This window comes from Podarcis filfolensis (genome assembly GCF_964270895.1).
Source record: "Podarcis filfolensis genome assembly, chromosome: 13".
Classification (NCBI taxonomy): Eukaryota; Metazoa; Chordata; class Lepidosauria; order Squamata; family Lacertidae; genus Podarcis; species Podarcis filfolensis.
This window is the reverse complement of record NC_139615.1, coordinates 38,436,612-38,456,729: the sequence shown is the minus strand read 5'-3', so window position 1 is coordinate 38,456,729 and position 20,118 is coordinate 38,436,612. Positions and strand designations below refer to the sequence as shown.

The 20,118-nt window shown below is 45.0% G+C and overlaps 2 protein-coding genes across 3 annotated transcripts in view; one reads left to right on the top strand and one right to left on the bottom strand.

The window, feature by feature from the left end:
• The first annotated feature begins 339 nt into the window (after nucleotides 1-339).
• LOC310747905 (tRNA N(3)-cytidine methyltransferase METTL2-like) lies at nucleotides 340-18,326 on the top strand. Of its 2 annotated transcripts, XM_083583302.1 has the most exons (9): nucleotides 340-553; nucleotides 1,932-2,023; nucleotides 3,705-4,066; nucleotides 5,869-5,918; nucleotides 7,583-7,643; nucleotides 9,429-9,568; nucleotides 12,105-12,211; nucleotides 14,614-14,679; nucleotides 16,288-18,326. In XM_083583302.1, exons 1-9 carry the CDS (start codon nucleotides 348-350, stop codon nucleotides 16,479-16,481), a joined length of 1,278 nt encoding a protein of 425 aa, XP_083439428.1. In that variant the 5' UTR covers nucleotides 340-347; the 3' UTR covers nucleotides 16,482-18,326. The 2 variants fall into 2 exon arrangements, with proteins under 2 accessions (XP_083439428.1, XP_083439429.1); XM_083583303.1 differs by lacking the exon at nucleotides 14,614-14,679 and having other exon boundaries at nucleotides 431-553.
• The window catches only part of NKIRAS2 (NFKB inhibitor interacting Ras like 2), a 272,510-nt gene continuing 267,422 nt past the window's right edge, over nucleotides 15,031-20,118 (bottom strand). The window contains exon 5 of the transcript XR_014541085.1: nucleotides 15,031-15,064. The gene's annotated coding sequence lies outside the window, so the exon portion shown is untranslated. The remainder of the gene's footprint in view (nucleotides 15,065-20,118) is intronic.

Genomic DNA, 20,118 nt, shown 5'->3' with positions numbered 1-20,118 from the left:
TTCTGATTTCTCAGGGCCAATGGACTGCGCTTTCCTCGCAAGGCACCTGAGGCTGCAATCCTGTGTCCACTGCGAGAAGATGGGATACCGGACCTTCTTCGGCTTGACCCAGTTCAGTTGCTCTCTTTGATGCAGAGAGACTTCCCTCCTCTAGGCGGAGGGAAATACAACAATCTACTGAAAAACGCCATTCACTCCACGTGTCGCTCTGCAAGTTTCTCGCTCTACGAGTCGGGAAGCTTAGACGGGGTCGAATAGTTCTCATTCTGGTCCACACGAGGAAGCGCGCCGCCAGGAAAATTAAACGCGGAGGAAGGAGGCGTTGGCAAGCCCGACTGCCCTCGCGCATGCGCATTCCGCGTCTCTTTTCCTATTCCGCGCAAACGGCAGAAGCGTCACACTGCGGTCTGCTTCCGGGTTCAGTTCCCTCCGGCCTTAATTCCTTCCTTCCTCTCGTGCTTATGGCGGCGCCCAGCCAGGACGGGAGGAGAAGGAAGCAGTTTGGGAACCGCTTCCTCACCGACCCGGCTCGCCTCTTCCAGCACAACGCCTGGTAAGCAGGAGAAATGGGGGAAACGAGGACTGCGGTGCGATTTTTTCCGCATTATACCAATCTAGCTGCCATCAAAACCGAGGAGGATGGTCCCTGCCCGCGTGGAGCTTGCAGTGAAAGAGGAGGTCGTGCACTCTCCTCCCTTGGAGGTTTTTAAGCATGGCCATCTGTCATGGATGTTATAGCTGAGATTCCTGCATTGTAGGCGGTTGAGCTAGATGACCCTCGGGTCCCTTCCGATTTTTGTTGGCAAAGCTTCTCTTTCATTCCAGAATCTGTCAGTCCACCCCCCAGATTAACACAGTTGTTCAGGACTATGTTGCCCTAGATCTTCGAGGCCAGTTTGTCTGCTGGTTAATAGTAGTAGTAATAGTAGTAGTTATTTATATATTTATTCATTTATTTATGGATGGATGGATTTATTTATTTATTACTTACATATACCCTGCCCATCTGGCTGGGTTTCACCAGCCACTCTGGGAGGCTTCCAACAAAAGGGTAAAGGTAAAGGGACCCCTGACCATTAGGTCCAGTCGTGGCCGACTCTGGGGTTGCGGCGCTCATCTCGCTTTATTAGCCGACAGAGCCGGCGTACAGCTTCCAGGTCATGTGGCCAGCATGACTAAGCCGCTTCTGGCGAACCAGAGCAGCGCACGGAAACGCTGTTTACCTCCCTGCCGGAGCGGTACCTATTTATCTACTTGCACTTTGATGTGCTTTCAAACTGCTAGGTTGGCAGGAGCTGGGAACGAGCAACAGGAGCTCACCCTGTCATGGGGATTCAAACCGCCGACCTTCTGATTGGCAAGTCCTAGGCCCTGTGGTTTAACCCACAAAATACATTAAAACATCAGTCATTAAAAACTTCCCTAAACAGGGCTGCCTTCAGATGTCTTCTAAACATCAGTTAATTGTTTACAGTGGACCCTCTAGTTACGTACCGCTCTGGATACATAACTTTCGGGTGCCGTACGCAGAAGCAGCGCCTCTGCCTACGGACTTTTCAGGTTGCGGACAGACCCCCCAGAATGAATTTAATTCGTATTAGGAAGGTCTACTGTATTTCTTTGAAATCTGATGGGAGGGCGTTCCACAGGGCGGGCGCCACCACCAAGAAGGCCCTCTGTCTGGTTCCCTGTAACCTCACCTCTCTCAGGGAGGGAACCGCCAGAAGGCCCTCAGAGCTGGACCTCAGTGTCCGGGCTGAACGATGCGGGTGGAGACGCTCCTTCAGGTATACTGGGCCGAGCACTTTGAATTGTGCTCGGAAATGTAATGGGAGCCAATGGTACACTTGCAAGCAAGGCTAGCTCAGCACAGATGGATTCCGGTGTCTAGGGTTAACAAAACCAGATAAATACTTCTTTGCTTCCCGCAGGGATAACGTGGAGTGGTCTGAGGAGCAGGAAGCCGCAGCACAAGCGAAGGTCCAAGAGAACAGCACAGAGTTTGTGCCACAAGATCAGCAAGGTATTATTAGTGCACGATATCACCTCTTCTGGCGGTGATATCTCTAGCCAGTCTAGAAGAAATGAGGTGTGATTAAGCCCCACTGAAGTCAACAGAGCAAATTAGTCTTAACGTTACGCTGGAGGATCGTGCCCGTAGGTTCGTTGTATGACTCATATGCCAGTTTTGTGCCATTGGGACTTGTGTTTGTGAAGCAGAGTTCCAAATCGCTATTAACTTCAGCATTCTCACAAGTCAGCCTCAAAGGTTTGTGCTTCTTGGAACGCTGTGGGTTTGTTGGCGTTTTCCCTTTTTACACATAGGAAGGCGAGATAGATGTGCTTGCCCACTGAATCCATGTTTGCTAGGTATTGTGCTTAAGCCTCCCAATCCAATGGATCACACTGGTTATTTTGAATATTTGAAAACTGACAAAGAGTTAAGTATGCCAAGTGACGCCCAGTTCGAACATCCTTTGAAGCTTGCTAAATCTTTTCTTTTTTTTTCTCCCCCCCCCCCCCCGCTTATTACATAACAGAAAAAGGGAACAATACTGAAAAGGGGGTACAACTTAAGAGGGGAGGGAAAAGGAAAGAAAATTTACACAATCTGTTATTATGATAAAAATTATGATTACAATTTCATGTTGCAATAAAAGTAAAAAGTCTCATTATCTTTTTTACCCAACTTTGAAGCGTGCTAAATCTTCATGTGTAACACACCGTCACAGAACTCACATGGAGGTTTCCACATCTGTATGCAAAATAAGCTTGCAAAGCAACCAGGGGGAGATTTTAGCCCACCCTTCTGCTGCTTGTGCATTTTGAGGTGCCCAGTGAGTTCCATGTTTGTTTATTTTTAATTTATTTATTAAATTTGTATACTGCCTTATACCCGTAGGTCCCTGGGCAGTTCACAACACAAAGTTACGGTGTACAGAGCACAAAATACATAATAAAAATAATTGAAGCACAAAATACATAATCAAAACATAAAGGTTAGTACAGATTTGACTATCCTGTGTATAGAATGCCACCCACCCCATATTTTTAGTACGCAGGTTTCTGGAAATTATCTCCCAACAGCTGCTGGAAACTGGCTTGACCTAATACCACAAACCATAGCTTTTACAGGTCTGGGTATGTTTGTCAAAATAGATACGATGGTGGCAACCCATCATATTTGTCTTCCCCATTCAGGCATAAACTGGGGGGGGGGTGCAGGTCTGATCTTAGCATCCAAAGCTGTAAACAGTTAAGGGGAGCTGAACTCTCTGTGGTCAGTGGCTCAATCTGTCCTATTCCTCAGCTTAGCTCTGATAGCAGAAGTGAACCAACCTGGAAAGTGCTTGGTGTGATGGACTGTAGGAAGGGAGAGTTTTGGCTCCCCTCACCCACACGCCCCTTTTGATATTAAAAATTAGACCCACAGCCTGCTTTTTGAATCAATCTACGGAGGAGGTTTTTGCAAATAGGATGTTTGGAAACCTACGTCACTGGGAACAATTACATAGCAAAATACGTCTTCTGGGATTTGCCTCCTTGGAGTGAGTTTGATGGAAAAAATATTTAGCTGGCTTAATTTAAAAAAAAACCACTGAGAGTTTCTTCTAGGTTTAAGGTGTTCTCTCCTAAACTGCAAAGCTCCTTCTCTGGTCAAGGACTTGGACTGGAGTTTTTCTCACTTGTACCCTTCTTTGCAGATGCTTATGAGATCAGTGCCAGCAAGTATTGGAATGACTTTTACAAAACCCACGAAAATGGGTTTTTCAAGGACCGACACTGGCTGTTCACCGAATTTCCTGAGCTGGCTCCAAACCAGAATGCCAGTACGGTTGACGTGTGTGCCTCTGAGGCTGCTGCTGCGAAAAACACAAAAGGCCCAGGCCTTCGGGAGTGCAATGGACTTAGTTCACCGGAGACTGGGATCTTGGAGCATCAGGACTCGGAGATAAACAGTTGTAACTCCACCCACCAAACGCAAACAGAAGTGGCAGCGCAGAAACTGGAGGAACAAAAACAAAGAGACTTCCCAGGGTCATCTGCTACTTACAGAATACTAGAGGTAACTACACAGTGAATCGGAACCAAAGCATGCTTTGTTGGGCGAATAGTTCCACTTAGCTCAGCGTTCTGCCTACCAACAATAGGCTTTGGGGAGACTCACGGATGGGGTTTAGCGGTGATGTTTACCCTGTGCTATTGATCCACTCCCCCCCCCCATGTAGTTGTCAGGAGCTCAGCCTACACTCGAGTAGGACCCTGGTAGAGACACATGCCTGACTGGCATGTTCTCTCCCTTCTGGTCAGTCATTCGGGAGCTTCAAAAGCTTTCTTCAGCCCGAACATCACAGCAACTGATGCCAACCGGCACCGGCACACTTAGGGATCCGCAGAGTTTGCACAACTTGCGTGACAGACTTCAGCAACTCAGCATTTTGGCTAATCTACTTTATTTACATATAAACACACACGGAGCACTGCAACATGGCTCCCTCTCTCTCTAGCATCAGACAGCAAAGAGAAAAAGAACAAAGGACAATAGTCCCACTTCATGGAACACAGTAACACAAACATCCTGTCTCCGTCACTTCCCACTCTGTGGAGTCGAAACATACACCATCATGTGATAGACAACAATCCCATGACTGCAATCATGGAGCAGGAATTCCAACAGCTATTGGAGAGATATTAGCTGTGAACATAAAAGGTTTTGATTCTGTGTTTATGTGGTTAGTGGGCGCCAGTAGACACGTTGGCCATATAAAACTTCTTTGATGCCATTTTGTTAGAAGAGTTTCCCTTTCTGTGCATACCGCCATGATGCCTTTCAGTTTCACTGCATGATCATGAGTTTTGTAGTTTTGAGAGGCATAATTACAAGATAATTGCAGGGGGTGGTGATTAAAGGAGTCTGCAACTGGCAGCCCCTGGGCCAGACATAGTCCCTGAGTGATACCATATGATGCCCCTGTGTGGAGGGGAGGAGGGCATAGTCATGGGGCCTGGTGGCAGTCTGTTTCAGAGTGGGGTGGTGCCCTGGCCAGCCACACCCCATCATTACCGTATTTTTCTGTGTATAAGATTAGGTTTTTTTTATTAAAAGATCATGTTGTAAATTTTGAGCTCATCTTATACATCGTTAGTGCATGGGGGGCCGTGTTATATGTTGCCGGGAGCCAGATAGCGTCCGCGGCTATTGGGTGTGTTATTGGTGGCTGAGGAAAGGGCCGGGCTTGATTGGAGGTGTCAACCCCACCCCACCCCCAGAAAAGCTCAACAACTCTGGGCATTTCCCCCCGTTTTCTTAATTTGGATTCCCCCCAAATAGGGGGTGTCTTATACATGGGGGCGTGTATACCTGAAGGAGCATCTCCACCCCCAATGTTCTGCCCAGATGCTGAGATCCAGCACCAAGGGCCTTCTGGCGGTTCCCTGGCTGCGAGAAGCAAAGCTACAGGGAACCAGGCAGAGGGCCTAGTGGCACCCGCCCTGTGGAACGCTTCCCATCAGATGTCAAAGAGATAAACAACTACCTGACATTTAGAAGACATCTGAAGGCAGCCCTGTTCAGGGAAGTTTTTAATGTCTGGCATTTTAATGTATTTTTAATCTTTGTTGGAAGCTGCCCAGAGTGGCTGGAGAAACCCAGCCAGATGGGCAGGGTACAAATAAATTATTATTATTATTATTATTATTATTATTATTATTATTATTTATTATACACGGAAAAATACAGTATTTCAAGGCAGCCCTCCTGTAAAAAGCTAGTTGCTGACCCGGGGATAAAAGTATTTGATATTGGCATTAAATGAGAGCATAAGGGGAGAGGCTTGAAAATATTCACTATGTTTGCTTTATTGGCAGGTGGGCTGTGGAGCAGGAAACACTGTTTTCCCCATCCTCCAAACCAACAAGTAAGAGAGACGGCAAGCAGATCATACGCTGAGGTTTACAAACCAATAGGATGGTTTTTTAGACTTGGTATCTAGAATGGTTCTGTTTCATGTTGCTTTCATTGGGATTCCCAATGTTCCCACCATGGCAAAAATGACCCACATGTGACCTTGTCTTCTTCCTTTGCTTCCACCGTGCAGAGGATTTTTGACATTGAGGTACAGGCAACCCCCTCACTCATGCACATTCTACTCACGCATGATTGTGCATATGCATGGTGCCAGGAAATAATTCAATTCCAACCCGGAAATGGCCAGAGAGAGCCAGAAAGTTCTCGTGGCTCACAAGGAAACCCTTGTAAAGAGAAAGAAGGTTCTTTTTTTCATGTGGTGGTCTTGTAGTAAAGTTAAAGCTTACTGGGAAATGATATATAATGAAATGAAAAGGATGTTTAAAATAACCTTTGTTAAAAAATCCCCAGAAGCTTTTCTTTTGGGAATTCTAGGGACAGAACAACCTAAACTCTATAGAAACTTATTTCTATATGCGACTACAGCAGCAAGAATGTTACTCGCCCCAAAATAGAAAGAAGCAGAAATCCCAGCAAAGGAAGAATAGATACAAAAACTTATGGAATATGCAGAAATGGTGAAACTTACCAGAAGAATAAGAAATCAAGATTACAAGTTTTAAAAATAAAAGAATGGAAATAGTTTATGGAATATTTACAAACAAATTATAAACTGTTAAGAACATTGGCAGGATTGTTGCAATAACTTGCAGTTTCATAAAAGCATATATTTAAAGAAGAGGAATAAATCAGCCAATTAAGTTAATTTGGATATGCAGAAGATATTAAAAATAAATTTAAGGAACTGCAGAAAGAGGGGGAAGGAAGTCAAGTTTTGAAATGTCAAAATGATTGTAAAATTTGTGAAATGTATAAACCTGAAGAATGCATATTTTTTATAAACCAAAAAAAACACACCAAAACCCTCTAGGAAGCCCCAAAGAGAACAGAGGCACTGTGTGGCTTTGTTTACACTGTTTGGACTTCCAGTTCTCTGTCCTGCAGCTACATATGATATTCATTCCTTATGATCCCAGCCATTCTATCTTTCATAAACCAGCATTTTTTTTCTTCAAATCCAGATAATATCATTTTCTCTTTCATGCAAAAAGTCCGTAAGAAATTTCCGAACCTTAACAAATGTTGGTAATAATTTTTCTCCAATTAAACTTTGCTATCTCAGCCAAGTCCAATAGTTTTATCAGCCAATCCTCTATAGTGGCTAGGGCTGTATCTTTCCATCTTTGTGCAAATAGCAATCTGGCACTGTAATCTTCCATAACCCTTTTCTAACTGTGTATCTGTTAGCCATAAAAGAAACAAATTCTGGCATCGATTGAATATTAACCTTTAAAACGTATGTATCCACATCCAATTTTTTTTTGCCTTTTTATATGTCCACTAAGCATGATAAAATGTCCCTTCATGTTCTTTGCATTTCCAGCAAGCATTTGAAACATCTTCGTTTATTAATTTCTCAGGAGTTAAATACCAACGATACGTCACTTTGTAAAAATTCTCTTTAAGATCATAGCACAGTGTAAATTTGAACCCCTTAGTCCACATTCGTTCCCTTTTCTATCTGCCTTACCAGTCTTCTCTGGTTTATTTCAGCGATCCGGGTTTGTTTGTATATTGCTGTGACTTCTCCAAAACAGCGGTAGAGCTCGTCCAGGTAAAAAAAAACCAAAGCTTAGTAAGAGAAGGTGGTTTAATCATCTTGGCTAGGTGGGAAATGCCACTGTGTTTCTAAAAGTACTTGGCCTTTGCTGTTGTAACTTAATACAATTCTGTTGTTAATGTCAGGAAGGCTTTTGCCCTTTGATTCTTTGCCTAGTAGCTACCTCGCTGGAGAACATTGGCAGGAGCTGGGTGGAGGCCTTCCTCTTTGACCTCTGGGAGCAGCTATCTTTATTTAATAATAATAATAATAATTTATTTATACCCCGCCGATCTAGCTGGGTTTCCCCAGCCACTCTGGGCGGCTCCCAACAAAATATTAAAATACAGTAGTCCGTCAAACATTAAAAGCTTCCCTAAACAGGGCTGCCTTCAGATGTCTTCTAAAAGTCTGGTAGTTGTTGTTCTCTTTGACATCTGGTGGGAGGACATTCCACAGGGCGGGTGCCACCACCGAGAAGGCCCTCTGCCTGGTTCCCTGTAACTTGGCTTCTCACAGCGAAGGAACCACCAGAAGGCCCTCGGAGCTGGACCTCAGTGTCCGGGCAGAACGATGGGGGTGGAGACGCTCCCTCAGGTATACTGGGCCGAGGCCATTTAGGGCTTTAAAGGTCAGAACCAACACTTTATTTTATCTGCAGTATTTCTAGCCTGTTATTCATTCTTTCAATCCCGGAGGGGGGAAGAAAAGCAATAAACACAGAGGATAGCAATAGACCAAAATTACAAAATCATACAAGCAGTTCTATCATGAATAAGCAAAATGACAAGAGCATAAATTAATATTCCCAGTTTAACGAAGTGCCGTGTCGCAAGTTTAATATATGATGCATGCTTTGTTTCAGATTTAGAAATTAGGGCAGTGTGACAACAACTACTACTACTACTACTAATTATTATTATTATTATTATTATTATTATTATTAATACCCCACCCACTCTGGGTGGCTCCCAACAGAATATTAATAATAATAAAGTGATAAAACATCAAACATTAAAAACTTCCCTAAACAGGGCTGCCTTCAGATGTCTTCTAAAAATCAGATAGTTGTTGTTTCCTTGATATCTGATGGGAGGGCGTATGTTTGGTTTGCACATTTGGCCTTGAAGATCAAGATAAAAAGCTCTATTCAGCAAAAAAATTATTTAAAATACTTTGCATGCCACCTTTAAGAATCAAAGCTTTCACCAAGTCATCAAAGTGGTGGTGATAATGAATAGATAATACAGACATAAACCCAGCTCAAAACAGGACACAGAGCAGAAAAGAACGCAGTAAATAAAGATTCTTTCAGGCAAAAGCCAGTGAGAACAGGTGAGCTTTCAGATGTGTCCTAAATACAGTGCCCCCTCCCACATACCACCCAATTCAGGCTTCCTCAAACTCGGCCCTCCAGATGTTTTTGGCCTACAACTCCCATGATCCCTAGCTAGCACAGGCAAACTCCGGCCCTCCAGATGTTTGGGACTACAACTCCCATCATCCCTAGCTTACAGCACCAGTGGTCAGGGATGATGGGAATTGTAGTCCCAAACATCTGGAGGGCCGGAGTTTGCCTATGCCTGAGCTAGCAGGACCAGTGGTCAGGGATGATGGGAATTGTAGTCTCAAAACATCTGGAGGGCTGAGTTTGAGGAAACCTGAAGTAATTGAACTGCACTTTGTGACGTGTAGGGTTGACGTGGGCTGGCTGCCGATTCTCGGCTTAATCTGTTCCGCAGGGTTGTGGCGAGGGTAGAACGTGAAGTGTGCTCAAAGAATGCTTGTGTGAACATACAGGCCCATCCGGAATATGACACCTCTCGCTGCTTCGCCTTTGTCCATGACCTGTGTGAGACCGGGACCCCCTTTCCGATGCCAGACGAAAGTGTGGACGTTGTGGTTCTCATCTTCGTCCTTTCTGCTCTTCTCCCGGAAAAGTATGTATGTCATTCTGCTACTGCTGTGTGTGTGCTTGCCTAATATCACTATCAATAGCAGCACGTGTGTGGTATTTTTTTGGGGGGGGGGTTACAAAGTTGCATTTTTTATAACTGCAGCAAATCTAGAGCACCTGTAAGCACATGGGTTAACTATACTGAATACAGTGGTGCCCCGCAAGACGAATGCCTCGCAAGACGGAAAACCCGCTAGATGAAAGGGTTTTCCGTTTTGGAGGTGCTTCGCAAAACGAATTTCCTATGGGCTTGCTTCGCAAGACGAAAATGTCTTGCAAGTTCCTGCGGGGTTTTTTTTCTTTTTCCCCCCTTTTTCCCAAGCTGCTAAGCCGCTTATCAGCTGATCCGCTAGGCCGCTTAACAGCTGATCCGCTAAGCCGCTTATCAGCTGATCCGCTAAGCCGCTTAACAGCTGATCCGCTAAGCCGCTTATCAGCTGATCCGCTAAGCCGCTAATAGCGCTAATCCGCTAAGCCGCTAATGGGGTTGCTTCGCAAGACGAATAAACCGCAAGACGAAGAGACTCACGGAACGGATTCTTTTTGTCTTGCGAGGCACCACTGTACAGGCAACAAAATTACAGTGTTACCTCGGGTTAAGAACTTACCATATTTTTCGCTCTATAAGACACACTTTTTCCCTCCTAAAAAGTAAGGGGAAATGTGTGTGCGTCTTATGGAGCGCATGCAGGTTGCGCAGCCATCCCAGAAGCCAGAACAGCGAGAGGCGGCGCTGCACAGCGCTCCCTCTCGCTGTTCTAGCTTCTGGCTTAGCCAGGCGCAGCCTCTTTAAAGGGAGCTGGCTCTTGCTGGCTTTTGTTTTTTTTAAAACATACTTTTTATTAACAGGCCAATCATATCACATTATTTCAAATCACATTAATTCCAAATTATACAGCCAAATTTTTCAATTTTGATAGGGGTACCCATACATCAAGCTCCAAACGAGGATCCAAACATCACTTCTATTACTGCTTTAATTAAACAGTTCTATCCAGTTCTATCCAGATAGTCTCTTTATTACTTTCTTCATCTTCTTGTTGTTGCCAGATATTCCTTTCTTTGCAATCTCTGATAATCTTCACAGGCAGGTTGGAAGCAAACATCGTCTGTGTGGGTTTTACACACTCCACAAGTCATATCTCATAGGGACAGCCGCCATTCCCCTCCTCCTTCAAAAGTTTATCTTCGGTCTGCCCTTTAGTTTTCCCAGGCTTGTAAAATATCTCATAGAGGGCTCTGCCAGGTTAAGATCAAATTCGAATCATCATTCACATTCCAATAGTCCTGGTTCTCCTCCCCCCGTCTTTCTTAGACAAGCCTGTCTTGCGAGACGCCATTTTAAAACTGCGTCATAGAATTTTTCCATTCTCCGATATTTACCAATCCTCCATTCATCATTAATTCATCCCACGCAGTTTTTAAATTCCTGCTTGTGATTAATAAAATACGGCGATTCTTCTTTCTTTGGGGTGGAGGATTATTAATACTCATATAAGGCAAAGAAAAGAAAAGTTTTTTCCTCCACCCCCCTTCTTCACTCCAGACATACCAATCTCTTAATGGCGCTTCATCGCTTGATTTATTTGTCCTCGCCCGCCACTCCAATCCCAGAGATCCATTAATCAGCAGTCTTATCTCCCGAACTTTACTTGATGTATGTGCTTTAGCTTCTTCCAATTACATATTTCCAATTGTATTTTCGAGCTAAAGCGAACCAGCACGCGCAAATTGGAGACAGCGTCCGGGAAGAGCCGACCACCGAGGGCTGGTGCCAAGTGACCGGGGCAACCCCCTTCTCTCGAATCCGGGGGTGCATTATGGCCACCGCTGGCAAGGCAGTCCCCCCATCTCCTTGGGGGGTCGGGAAGACTGCATACTTCCCATAGCAGCCTCTTAATTACCTCGTGTGGGTCGGAGAGATGTTATTGTCGGCCATCTTCCAATGCGCCACCTGGTAGCCCCCGGCTCTTGCTGACTTTTGCGGGAGATGGGGGAAGGGGCAGAGCGTGTGGCCTGAAGCACCACTTTAGCTAATGGGGCCTCCTGCTGCCGCTGCGCCGCCACTACACGATTTCTGTTCTCATCCTGAAGGAAAGTTCTTAACCCGAGGTACTATTTCTGGGTTAGCGGAGTCTGTAACCTGAAGTGTATGTAACCTGAGGTACGACTGTAGTTCATTGGAAGCTTTATTTTGCTATTGTTATTCCAAGCTGATAGGTTACAGTGGTACCTCAAGTTACAAACGCCTGAGGTTACAAACACTTCAGGTTACAAACTCTGCTAACCTGGAAGAGTTACCTCAAGTTGAGAACTTTGCCCCAGGATGAGAACGAAAATCGTGCGCCGGCGGCACAGCGGCAGCAAGAGGCCCCATTAGCGAACGCACGCCTCTAGTTAAGAACAGTTTCAGGTTAAGAACAGACCTCCGGAATGAATTAAGTTTGTAACTAGAGGTACCACTGTACTAGCATGTTTCAGTGGCTGCTGAGTCTTTTCCCTCTGTTTTTCTCCCACAGAATGCAGTGTGTAATCAACAGACTTAGCAAACTACTGAAACCTGGCGGAATTATTTTATTACGAGATTATGGCCGTTACGATCTAGCCCAACTCCGCTTTAAAAAAGGTAAGGGGAGGGAACAGGCAGTATTGCCATTTAGTAAAGGAAGCAGTCATTCCCTCTGCATCTCAGCGGTTACAAGACAGAAGTACTGTTTTGGGGGGACAGGGGGCACGCGGGTGTGGAGGACTCCCTGGTCCTGAATGGGGTAACTGTGCCCCTGAAGGACCAGGTGTGCAGCCTGGGGGTCATTTTGGACTCACAGCTGTCCATGGAGGCGCAGGTCAATTCTGTGTCCAGGGCAGCTGTCTATCAGCTCCATCTGGTACACAGGCTGAGACCCTACCTGCCTGCAGACTGTCTTGCCAGAGTGGTGCATGCTCTGGTTATCTCCAGCTTGGACTACTGCAATGTGTTCTATGTGGGGCTACCTTTGAAGGTGACTCGGAAACTACAACTAATCCAGAATGCGTCAGCTAGAATGGTGACTGGGAGCAGCCGCCGAGACCACATAACGCCAATCTTGAAAGACCTACACTGGCTCACAGTATCACAGTATGTTTCCGAGCACAATTCAAAGTGTTGGTGCTGACCTTTAAATCCCTAAACGGCCTCAGCTCAGTATACCTGAAGGAGCGTCTCCACCCCCATCACTCAGCCCGGACACTGAGGCCCAGCTCCGAGGGCCTTCTGGCGGTTCCCTCACTGCAAGAAGTGAAGTTACAGGGAACCTTCTCGGTAGTGGCACCCGCCCTGTGGAACGCCCTCCCACCAGATGTCAAAGAGAAAAACAACTACCAGACTTTTAGAAGGCATCTGAAGGCAGCCCTGTTTAGGGAAGCTTTTAAGGTTTAATAGACTATTGTATTTTAATATTCTGTTGGAAGCTGCCCAGAGTGGCTGGGGAAACCCAACCAGATGGGCGGGGTATAAATTATTATTATTATTATTATTATTATTACTTGAGAAACAAAACCTCTAGCCTTCACCGGGAAGTTAAGGCACCTGCCACTTAAAGAAATGGAACGTGTGTTTGTGAGAGAGTGACAGAAGTAACTTCTGCTTTTAGGTACCGGGGACGGATGATGTTGTTTTCACACAGGCTAACGTTTGGGCCTCTAAGCCCACCTTTTTTCATCCCCACGCAGCCGAACGAGGAAGTAATTTTAAGCCAGGCGATGTCCCTGTTTGCTATTGCTGCACCCACTGTGAGATGAATGAATGAATCTTTATTTGCGTCAGCCATCGGCCATAGCGATAAAACAACAATACGCTATACAAAAAATAAAAAGTCAATTATATAAAATACATTTTAGGTTTTGAATCAGTAGTCAAAGAGCGGATCTTATTCTAATTGCCCCAGCTAAAAACCTTGCAACCTTTGAGATGTGTGTGCAGCATATTGAGGAGGAGCTTCTGATATGGACAGGGAAAGCAAAGGGCTGGGGAAGGCTGCTCAGCGGTGGGGTTTTTAACATGCAGTCCACAAACTTCTTCTGTACATTTAAAGGAGGGGGAATTGACACAAATATACAGCTGCAAAATGGGAGAATGCAAAACCCCAAATTTTCAGTGTTCAGTTGGTAAGGTGCTGAGTGCTTGTGAGCATGTTGGGGAGCAAAGTACGGGTTGGCTTGCTCCCTTTCAGCCAGGACATCAATCATAATTGATGTACACATTGCCAGGCCTTTTTCCTCTTCTTTCTGAACATTTTGCAACTGCTGAATTGGAGAACCACATCTCTCCGTGCAGGTGCCTGAGTATTAACCGAAGAGGGTAGATGTCTTTATTAGCCTCTTGGCCATTGATAGTTTATCGCTGTCATCACTGTATTCCAGCTGCACTGGCTCCCGGTAGAGTACAGGGTCAGATTTAAGGTGCTGGTTTTGACCTTTAAAGCCCTTCACGGCCTAGGACCCTCGTACCTACGGGACCGCCTCTCCCGGTATGCCCCACGGAGAGCCTCAAGCTCCATAAATAGCAACACCCTAGTGGCCCCGGGCCCTAAGGAAGTTAGATTAGATTCAACCAGAGCCACAGGACTTTTCAACATTGGCTCCGGCCTGGTGGAACGCTCTGCCTCATGAGACCAGGGCCCTGCAGGATCTGATTTCTTTCCGAAGGGCCTGTAAGACAGAGTTGTTCCGCCTGGCCTTTGGCTTGGAGCCAATTTGATTCCCTCCCCCTCTTTCTTTTTTCTTTTCTTTTTCCTTTCTCCTCCTGTGATGAGGCTGTATTTTAATGTTTCTATATTTTTAATGTTGTATTTTAATCTTGTTTTTAAGTTGTATTCATTCAGCTTGTTTTATTATTGCTTGTTAGCCGCCCTGAGCCCAGCCTTGGCTGGGGAGGGCAGGGTATAAATAAAAATTATTATTATTATTATTATTATTATTATTATTATTATTATGGAGGTGGAAGCAACAGTGAACTGAGTTGCAGTCAAAATTCTCATTCCTTTCTTTCAGGTCAGTGTCTGGCTGATAACTTCTACGTGAGAGGAGATGGCACCAGAGTTTATTTTTTCACTCAAGGTAACTAACTTGCAGGTCCTACCGCACTCTTTATCAATTGGCTGTCACTGATATAAAGGCTGAATCAGCTCAGGCTTGGTCTCTGGCCCAAAGCAGGCAAGAAATGATGTTTTAGAAGATGCTGGTTCAGGTGGCAGGGAGAAGAAATGACCCCAGGATGGATGGATAACCTGATGCTCTGAGCCATTTCCATTGTGGCCTTTCTACATATGTGGAGCAGTGATCCTGAGAAATGGACACCAGTTTCTTAAAAAGCAAAAACCCTGACGATGTGATAAAAAAGGGCTCAAGACTTACATGGGCTTGATTCAGATGCCACAGCCAAAGAATTCTGTTTGTTTGTTTGTTTGTTTGTTTGTTTGTTTGTTTGTTTGTTTGGAAAATGCTGCAGGCTCCCATATTTCATATCACCGTTCCTGGGTTTCTATGACATCTGAATTGGGGGAAAACTATGGTTCATGCAAAACATGATTTGTTGCCACTGAGCAGTGAGGATATTTCAAACACTTGTATCAATCATATCAACACGTACAGGGTTCTTAAGTTATTTCTGCATGGAACCTCTGTCTGAACGGGGGTGGAGGTTTGTTGTCGCTGGTCCTGTCTTGCAGGAGGTGGCTGCGCCAGAGGGTCTTTTTATTCTGTATTTCTCTTCCACATAAGATAGTAATTTATACCTGCCAGTGTTCAGACTGGAACCAGTCAACGAAATCACATTATATTTATCTTTATTTCTGGGCTCAATTCATGGTGCGGTTTGTGGCCTGGAATCAGAATTATGTCACACATCGCCTTTTGCCATATAAGCTTGCCTGATGACATTTTTTAAAAAATCCTTTTACAGCTATTATGGCAAATAATGATGATCATAATAATGATTTATTATTTATACCCCGGCCATTTGGCCGGGCCTCCCCAGCCACTCTGGGCGGCTCCCAGCAGAATATTAAAAACAGGGTAAAACATCAAGGGAGGGCATTCCACAGGGAGGGCACCACCACTGAGAAGGCCCTATGCCTGCTTCCCTGTAACCTCACTTCTCACAGCGAGGGAACCGCCAGAAAGCCCTCGGCGCTGGACCTCAGTGTCCGGGCTGAGTGATGGGGGTGGAGACGCTCCTTCAGGTATACTGGGCCAAGGCTGTTTAGGGCTTTAAAGGTCAGCACCAACACTTTGAATTGTGCTTGGAAATGTATTGGAAGCCAGTGTAGGTCTTTCAAGACCGGTGTCATATGGTGTTATATAATGGACTGAGCAGAACAATTAATATCTCAATACATCTCACTACGACATGCCATGAGGCACGAGAGGATGTATTGTATCCTTGTTCATGTTGATATAAAAAACAAATTAATACCGTAGTCCCACCAAAATGATCATCCAATCCTTTCCTTGCTTGACAATTTCCTTCTTCCAAGAGGTATTCACCTATCTTTGCCACTGCTCAGTTCGATAGGCAGCAAACCTTTTTACTCTTTCGGTCTCTTTAAAAGATTATCACTGGTTTTATTGCTATTTGTTGTCGTTATCTTGTTTTTTTCCATCTTGATCACAAACCGCCTTGCAGCGTTATACTTTAAAATCGCATTTCTTTCCTGTGTCCCTTAGATGAGCTGGATTTGCTGTTCTCCACAGCGGGCTTGGAGAAAGCCCAAAACATTGTGGACCGCCGCCTCCAAGTGAACAGAGGGAAACAAATCACCATGTACAGAGTCTGGATCCAGTGTAAATATCGCAAGCCAAAGGGCCACAAGGAATCTCTAGGAGAAAGGAGCAGCTTTCATCCTAGTGGCTGCACGTAGCGAGACTCGGACCTCTCCCCTGGCGGTTGCCTCCAATACGCTTGGGAACTCACTGCAGACCTGGTACAGCAAACAGGACTCCATGGTGTTTGTATTAGAAGCACGAAGTTTACTGGCACCAGCACCAATATGGAGCAAAATTTTTAAATTTGCAGGGTGGGTGGGGAGAACCTTCTTGAGATGCCAAGTACCTGCAATTAACTGTAATGCAACTTTGTGGCTTACAGGGTCATCCCTGGGGTCTCAGAGTTCCTTGGCCTCCTACTGAATTAGGTGGGTTTATTCCTGCAAAAACAGCACTCCCTAGTTTTGATGGCACCTCCTTCTGCAGTCCTAGCTGGAGAGGCTGCTTCTGGCCACTGACTTGACCAGGAAAGAGGGAAGTCCCTTGCCAAATGGTCAGCTCTTCTTTTCAGAGCTGAACAAATGTTCTTCAGATGCAGGAACGTGTGTCAGACCAAATGTTCTTCAGATGTAGGAACGTGTGTCAGACCAAATGTTCTTTAGATGCAGGAACGTGCATCAGACCAATGTCTCCCATATATGCAGGTCTGGCTGTTTAACTAAATCTAAACAAGATCAACATGGGTTTCAGAGCATTGCATCAGTTTCAAGGAGTTTATGATAACCATGCCTTCTTATACCGACAGCATAACTTTTCTACATTGGCGGTGGGTGGGGTGGGGAAGAGTCTAAGAAAGTGTCCTGGGAATCTTGCAGGTTTCTAGAATAATTTCAAGTTGTTTTAACAAATATTCACTGGCGTAAGTGATACTGCATCACCCTCACTGATGATCAACAAGCACGCTAGAAAAAAATGGAACAACCCTCTCCAGCCTCCAAATTTTATAAAGTTAAATTATAGTATATTTAAAACAATTCTGAATTTAATGCAAACAGAACATGTTAAAGCCTGCCTGTGTAATCTCCAAAACTGAACCAGACTTGTGAAAATAAGCTTAAAAAATTAAAAGACCTTTTTAAAGATTTTGCATATGAAGCTATGCTTTAGCATTACATCAGGGACAGCCAGTGTTACGCCATACAGATATTGGACTGCCAACTCCCATCAGCCATAGCCAGTGATCAGGGAGGATGTCCATTGGCCGAGGGACATGAAGTTGGTTTCATGAATGAGCCTCAGGTGTGCACATTAACCCCATCCTCTTCTGTGCTGTGGCAGCAAGGTAAAAAGTCTACAGCTTCCAATTCTGGCTGAACTTGGAGTAACTATATTAGCCTGCTGCTTAGTGCAAACATGCAAGATGGAAATGTGATTTATAACCCTGGCTTATTCACTAATCATAACTTAAACTAACCAGAGTTTACTGCATTCACAGATAACGGGGAATGAAGTTAGTTTTTTAAATGCAAGCAGATTCTCTGATCACCTGCTTGTGAAAAAGGGGGGGGGGGAACCATAATGAAAAATCATTCTGGCCAGTTAAGAGCCCTAATTTTGGATTGCACCTGCAGCTGTACAATAGGTAAATGTAAGAGCTTTAAACTGCTTATTTCCTTTCCATTTCCTTCGGGTTCTTCATAAATTCACTCATGTCTCCCTAGTACAGCCAATACTTGATGGGAACTTCTCTAACTTTGGTTCTGTGATTCAGACAACACAGTAAACCACGGCTTGCTTAAACTATGGTTTGCAACATCAGCTTCAAATGCTAGCTTCTTGACCCCAAAATGAACAATTTTGTGAGCAGGTTCCACTAAGGAGTTTGTCTTTAAACATGATTTGCTGTTCTGCACACTAGATTCAGGCTTGTGCCCTTCCCACTTGCCTCTCAACAAAGTGACCATGGGTCAGATGTCACAATAAACCATGGTTTACTCTTATGGGAGTCATCCTAGTTGAATAATTGACTTGTTAACTATCCTTGCCCTCTTATTTCAGCATGTTTGTGAGTTTAGAAAAATATGTTTCTGTTGTTTGTTGACAGCATTTAGTCTTATGTCTGAACCCTAAACTATGGCTAGTTTTAATTATGGTTGAAAGAAGCCATTTTCATAGTCCATTCTTTGAAGTTGACTTTTCTCAAGCAAACTAAAGATTAACATAGTCCTTAAAATTTATTCAAGTTTTGAAACTGGTTAATCAAAAACAAATAAAGGCTGTTAACGGCCATACCAGAAGAGAGAGATAAGCCATAGGCTCACCTAGTCATTACTTCCACAAATATACTGTGGCTTATTGTGATTCCAAATGGGTAACAGTGGTTAGCTGAAAACGTAAGAGAAACGTTTGTGCCCTCTTTCTGTCTGCATTAGTGGAGATGACTGTTCTTGCACATACTCTCAGGGAGCGGGCCATGGGCAGGTCAGCAATAACTCACACGGTGTCAATGAAGTTAAGTCTCTTTATTCAAAGAATAAAAACAAGCTCAGAGACCAGGCCTAGCGAGCGCAGCAACTCTTCCCAGTAGATCTTGCCCCGATGAGTCAGGTGTGAGGTCCCCACCTCCCCACAGCTCCCCAAGTCTCCTTTCACAGGTCCTTCCCAAGCAATCTTGGGTTTCTTCTTGTCTCTTGTTGCTCCATCGTCTTCATCTCTCTGCATGTTCTGGTAGACTGGGGAGAGGGGAGACCCCTGGCTTCTTCAGCAGCCTGCCTCATCTCTGCCTCTCCCTCCTCTCTAGCCACCTCTTCTGCCACTGGTTCTGGACTGCTCTCTGCCACAGCCTCTTCCTGCTCACTAAACCCTGTTGCCTCTTCAGCTTCTGACTCCTCCTTCTCCCAGTCTGTTCCCTCTTCTCCCTCTCACCACTCATCATCATCATTCCACCAACAATCCTCTGGCCCTCAGCCTTCTTCCCCTGAGGGTTTCCTTGGGGGTTCCCCAGCTGGTGTCTCTCACTACTCTGCATCCAAACCAGTTCATGACACATACTTAGCACTGTGTGAATTCCTCCATTAGCTCAGGTGTGGGAACCTTTCTACCCTGAGGGACCAGATTGACATCTTCCCTAATCCCCGATGGGCAAAGTTTGACAGGTGGGCAATGACATCAGGTGACCCTTTTCCCCCCTTGCAGAGTCTTCAGAAGCCCCACTGAAAGCACCATTTGACACAATCTTGGACTGGTGCCAACAAATACCCAATGTGGGTGTGGCTTGGCCAAAATGGCCCCAGGCTAAATGGGGAGGACTGGGCATTCCTCATCCCTGCCTTAGCAATAGCTTTAAACAAGCCACTGTTTCACAATTATATCTGAATCCCACAAATTTGGGCTTTCTCCAGGATCGGGTAAATGAAGAAGCCACACACACAAACCCTTGTCCTTTGAAATATACCCCAGCACCTCCACATGCCTGTTTGTGATTCGACCTGGTTTCCCCCCATGATGCCTAAACCTTTCCAAGGCAAAACATCCATCCATCTCCCAGCTAATCCTGTACCCACTTACCTGGGAACAACCTCCATTGAACTCGCTCTGATCGGCTTTTGAGATACATCATGCAAAGGATTGTTGTGAACTACTGGTACTAAACCACCTCGTGCCTTTTGTACAGTCACATTCTCTCCTCCGGATCAAGAAATCCCCCCACATGCTCACAAATCAGCCCAAACGCTTCCGCATCCTTCACTTCCTCCCGCAATGCCACTGATGAAAAAAACAACACCGATTGAA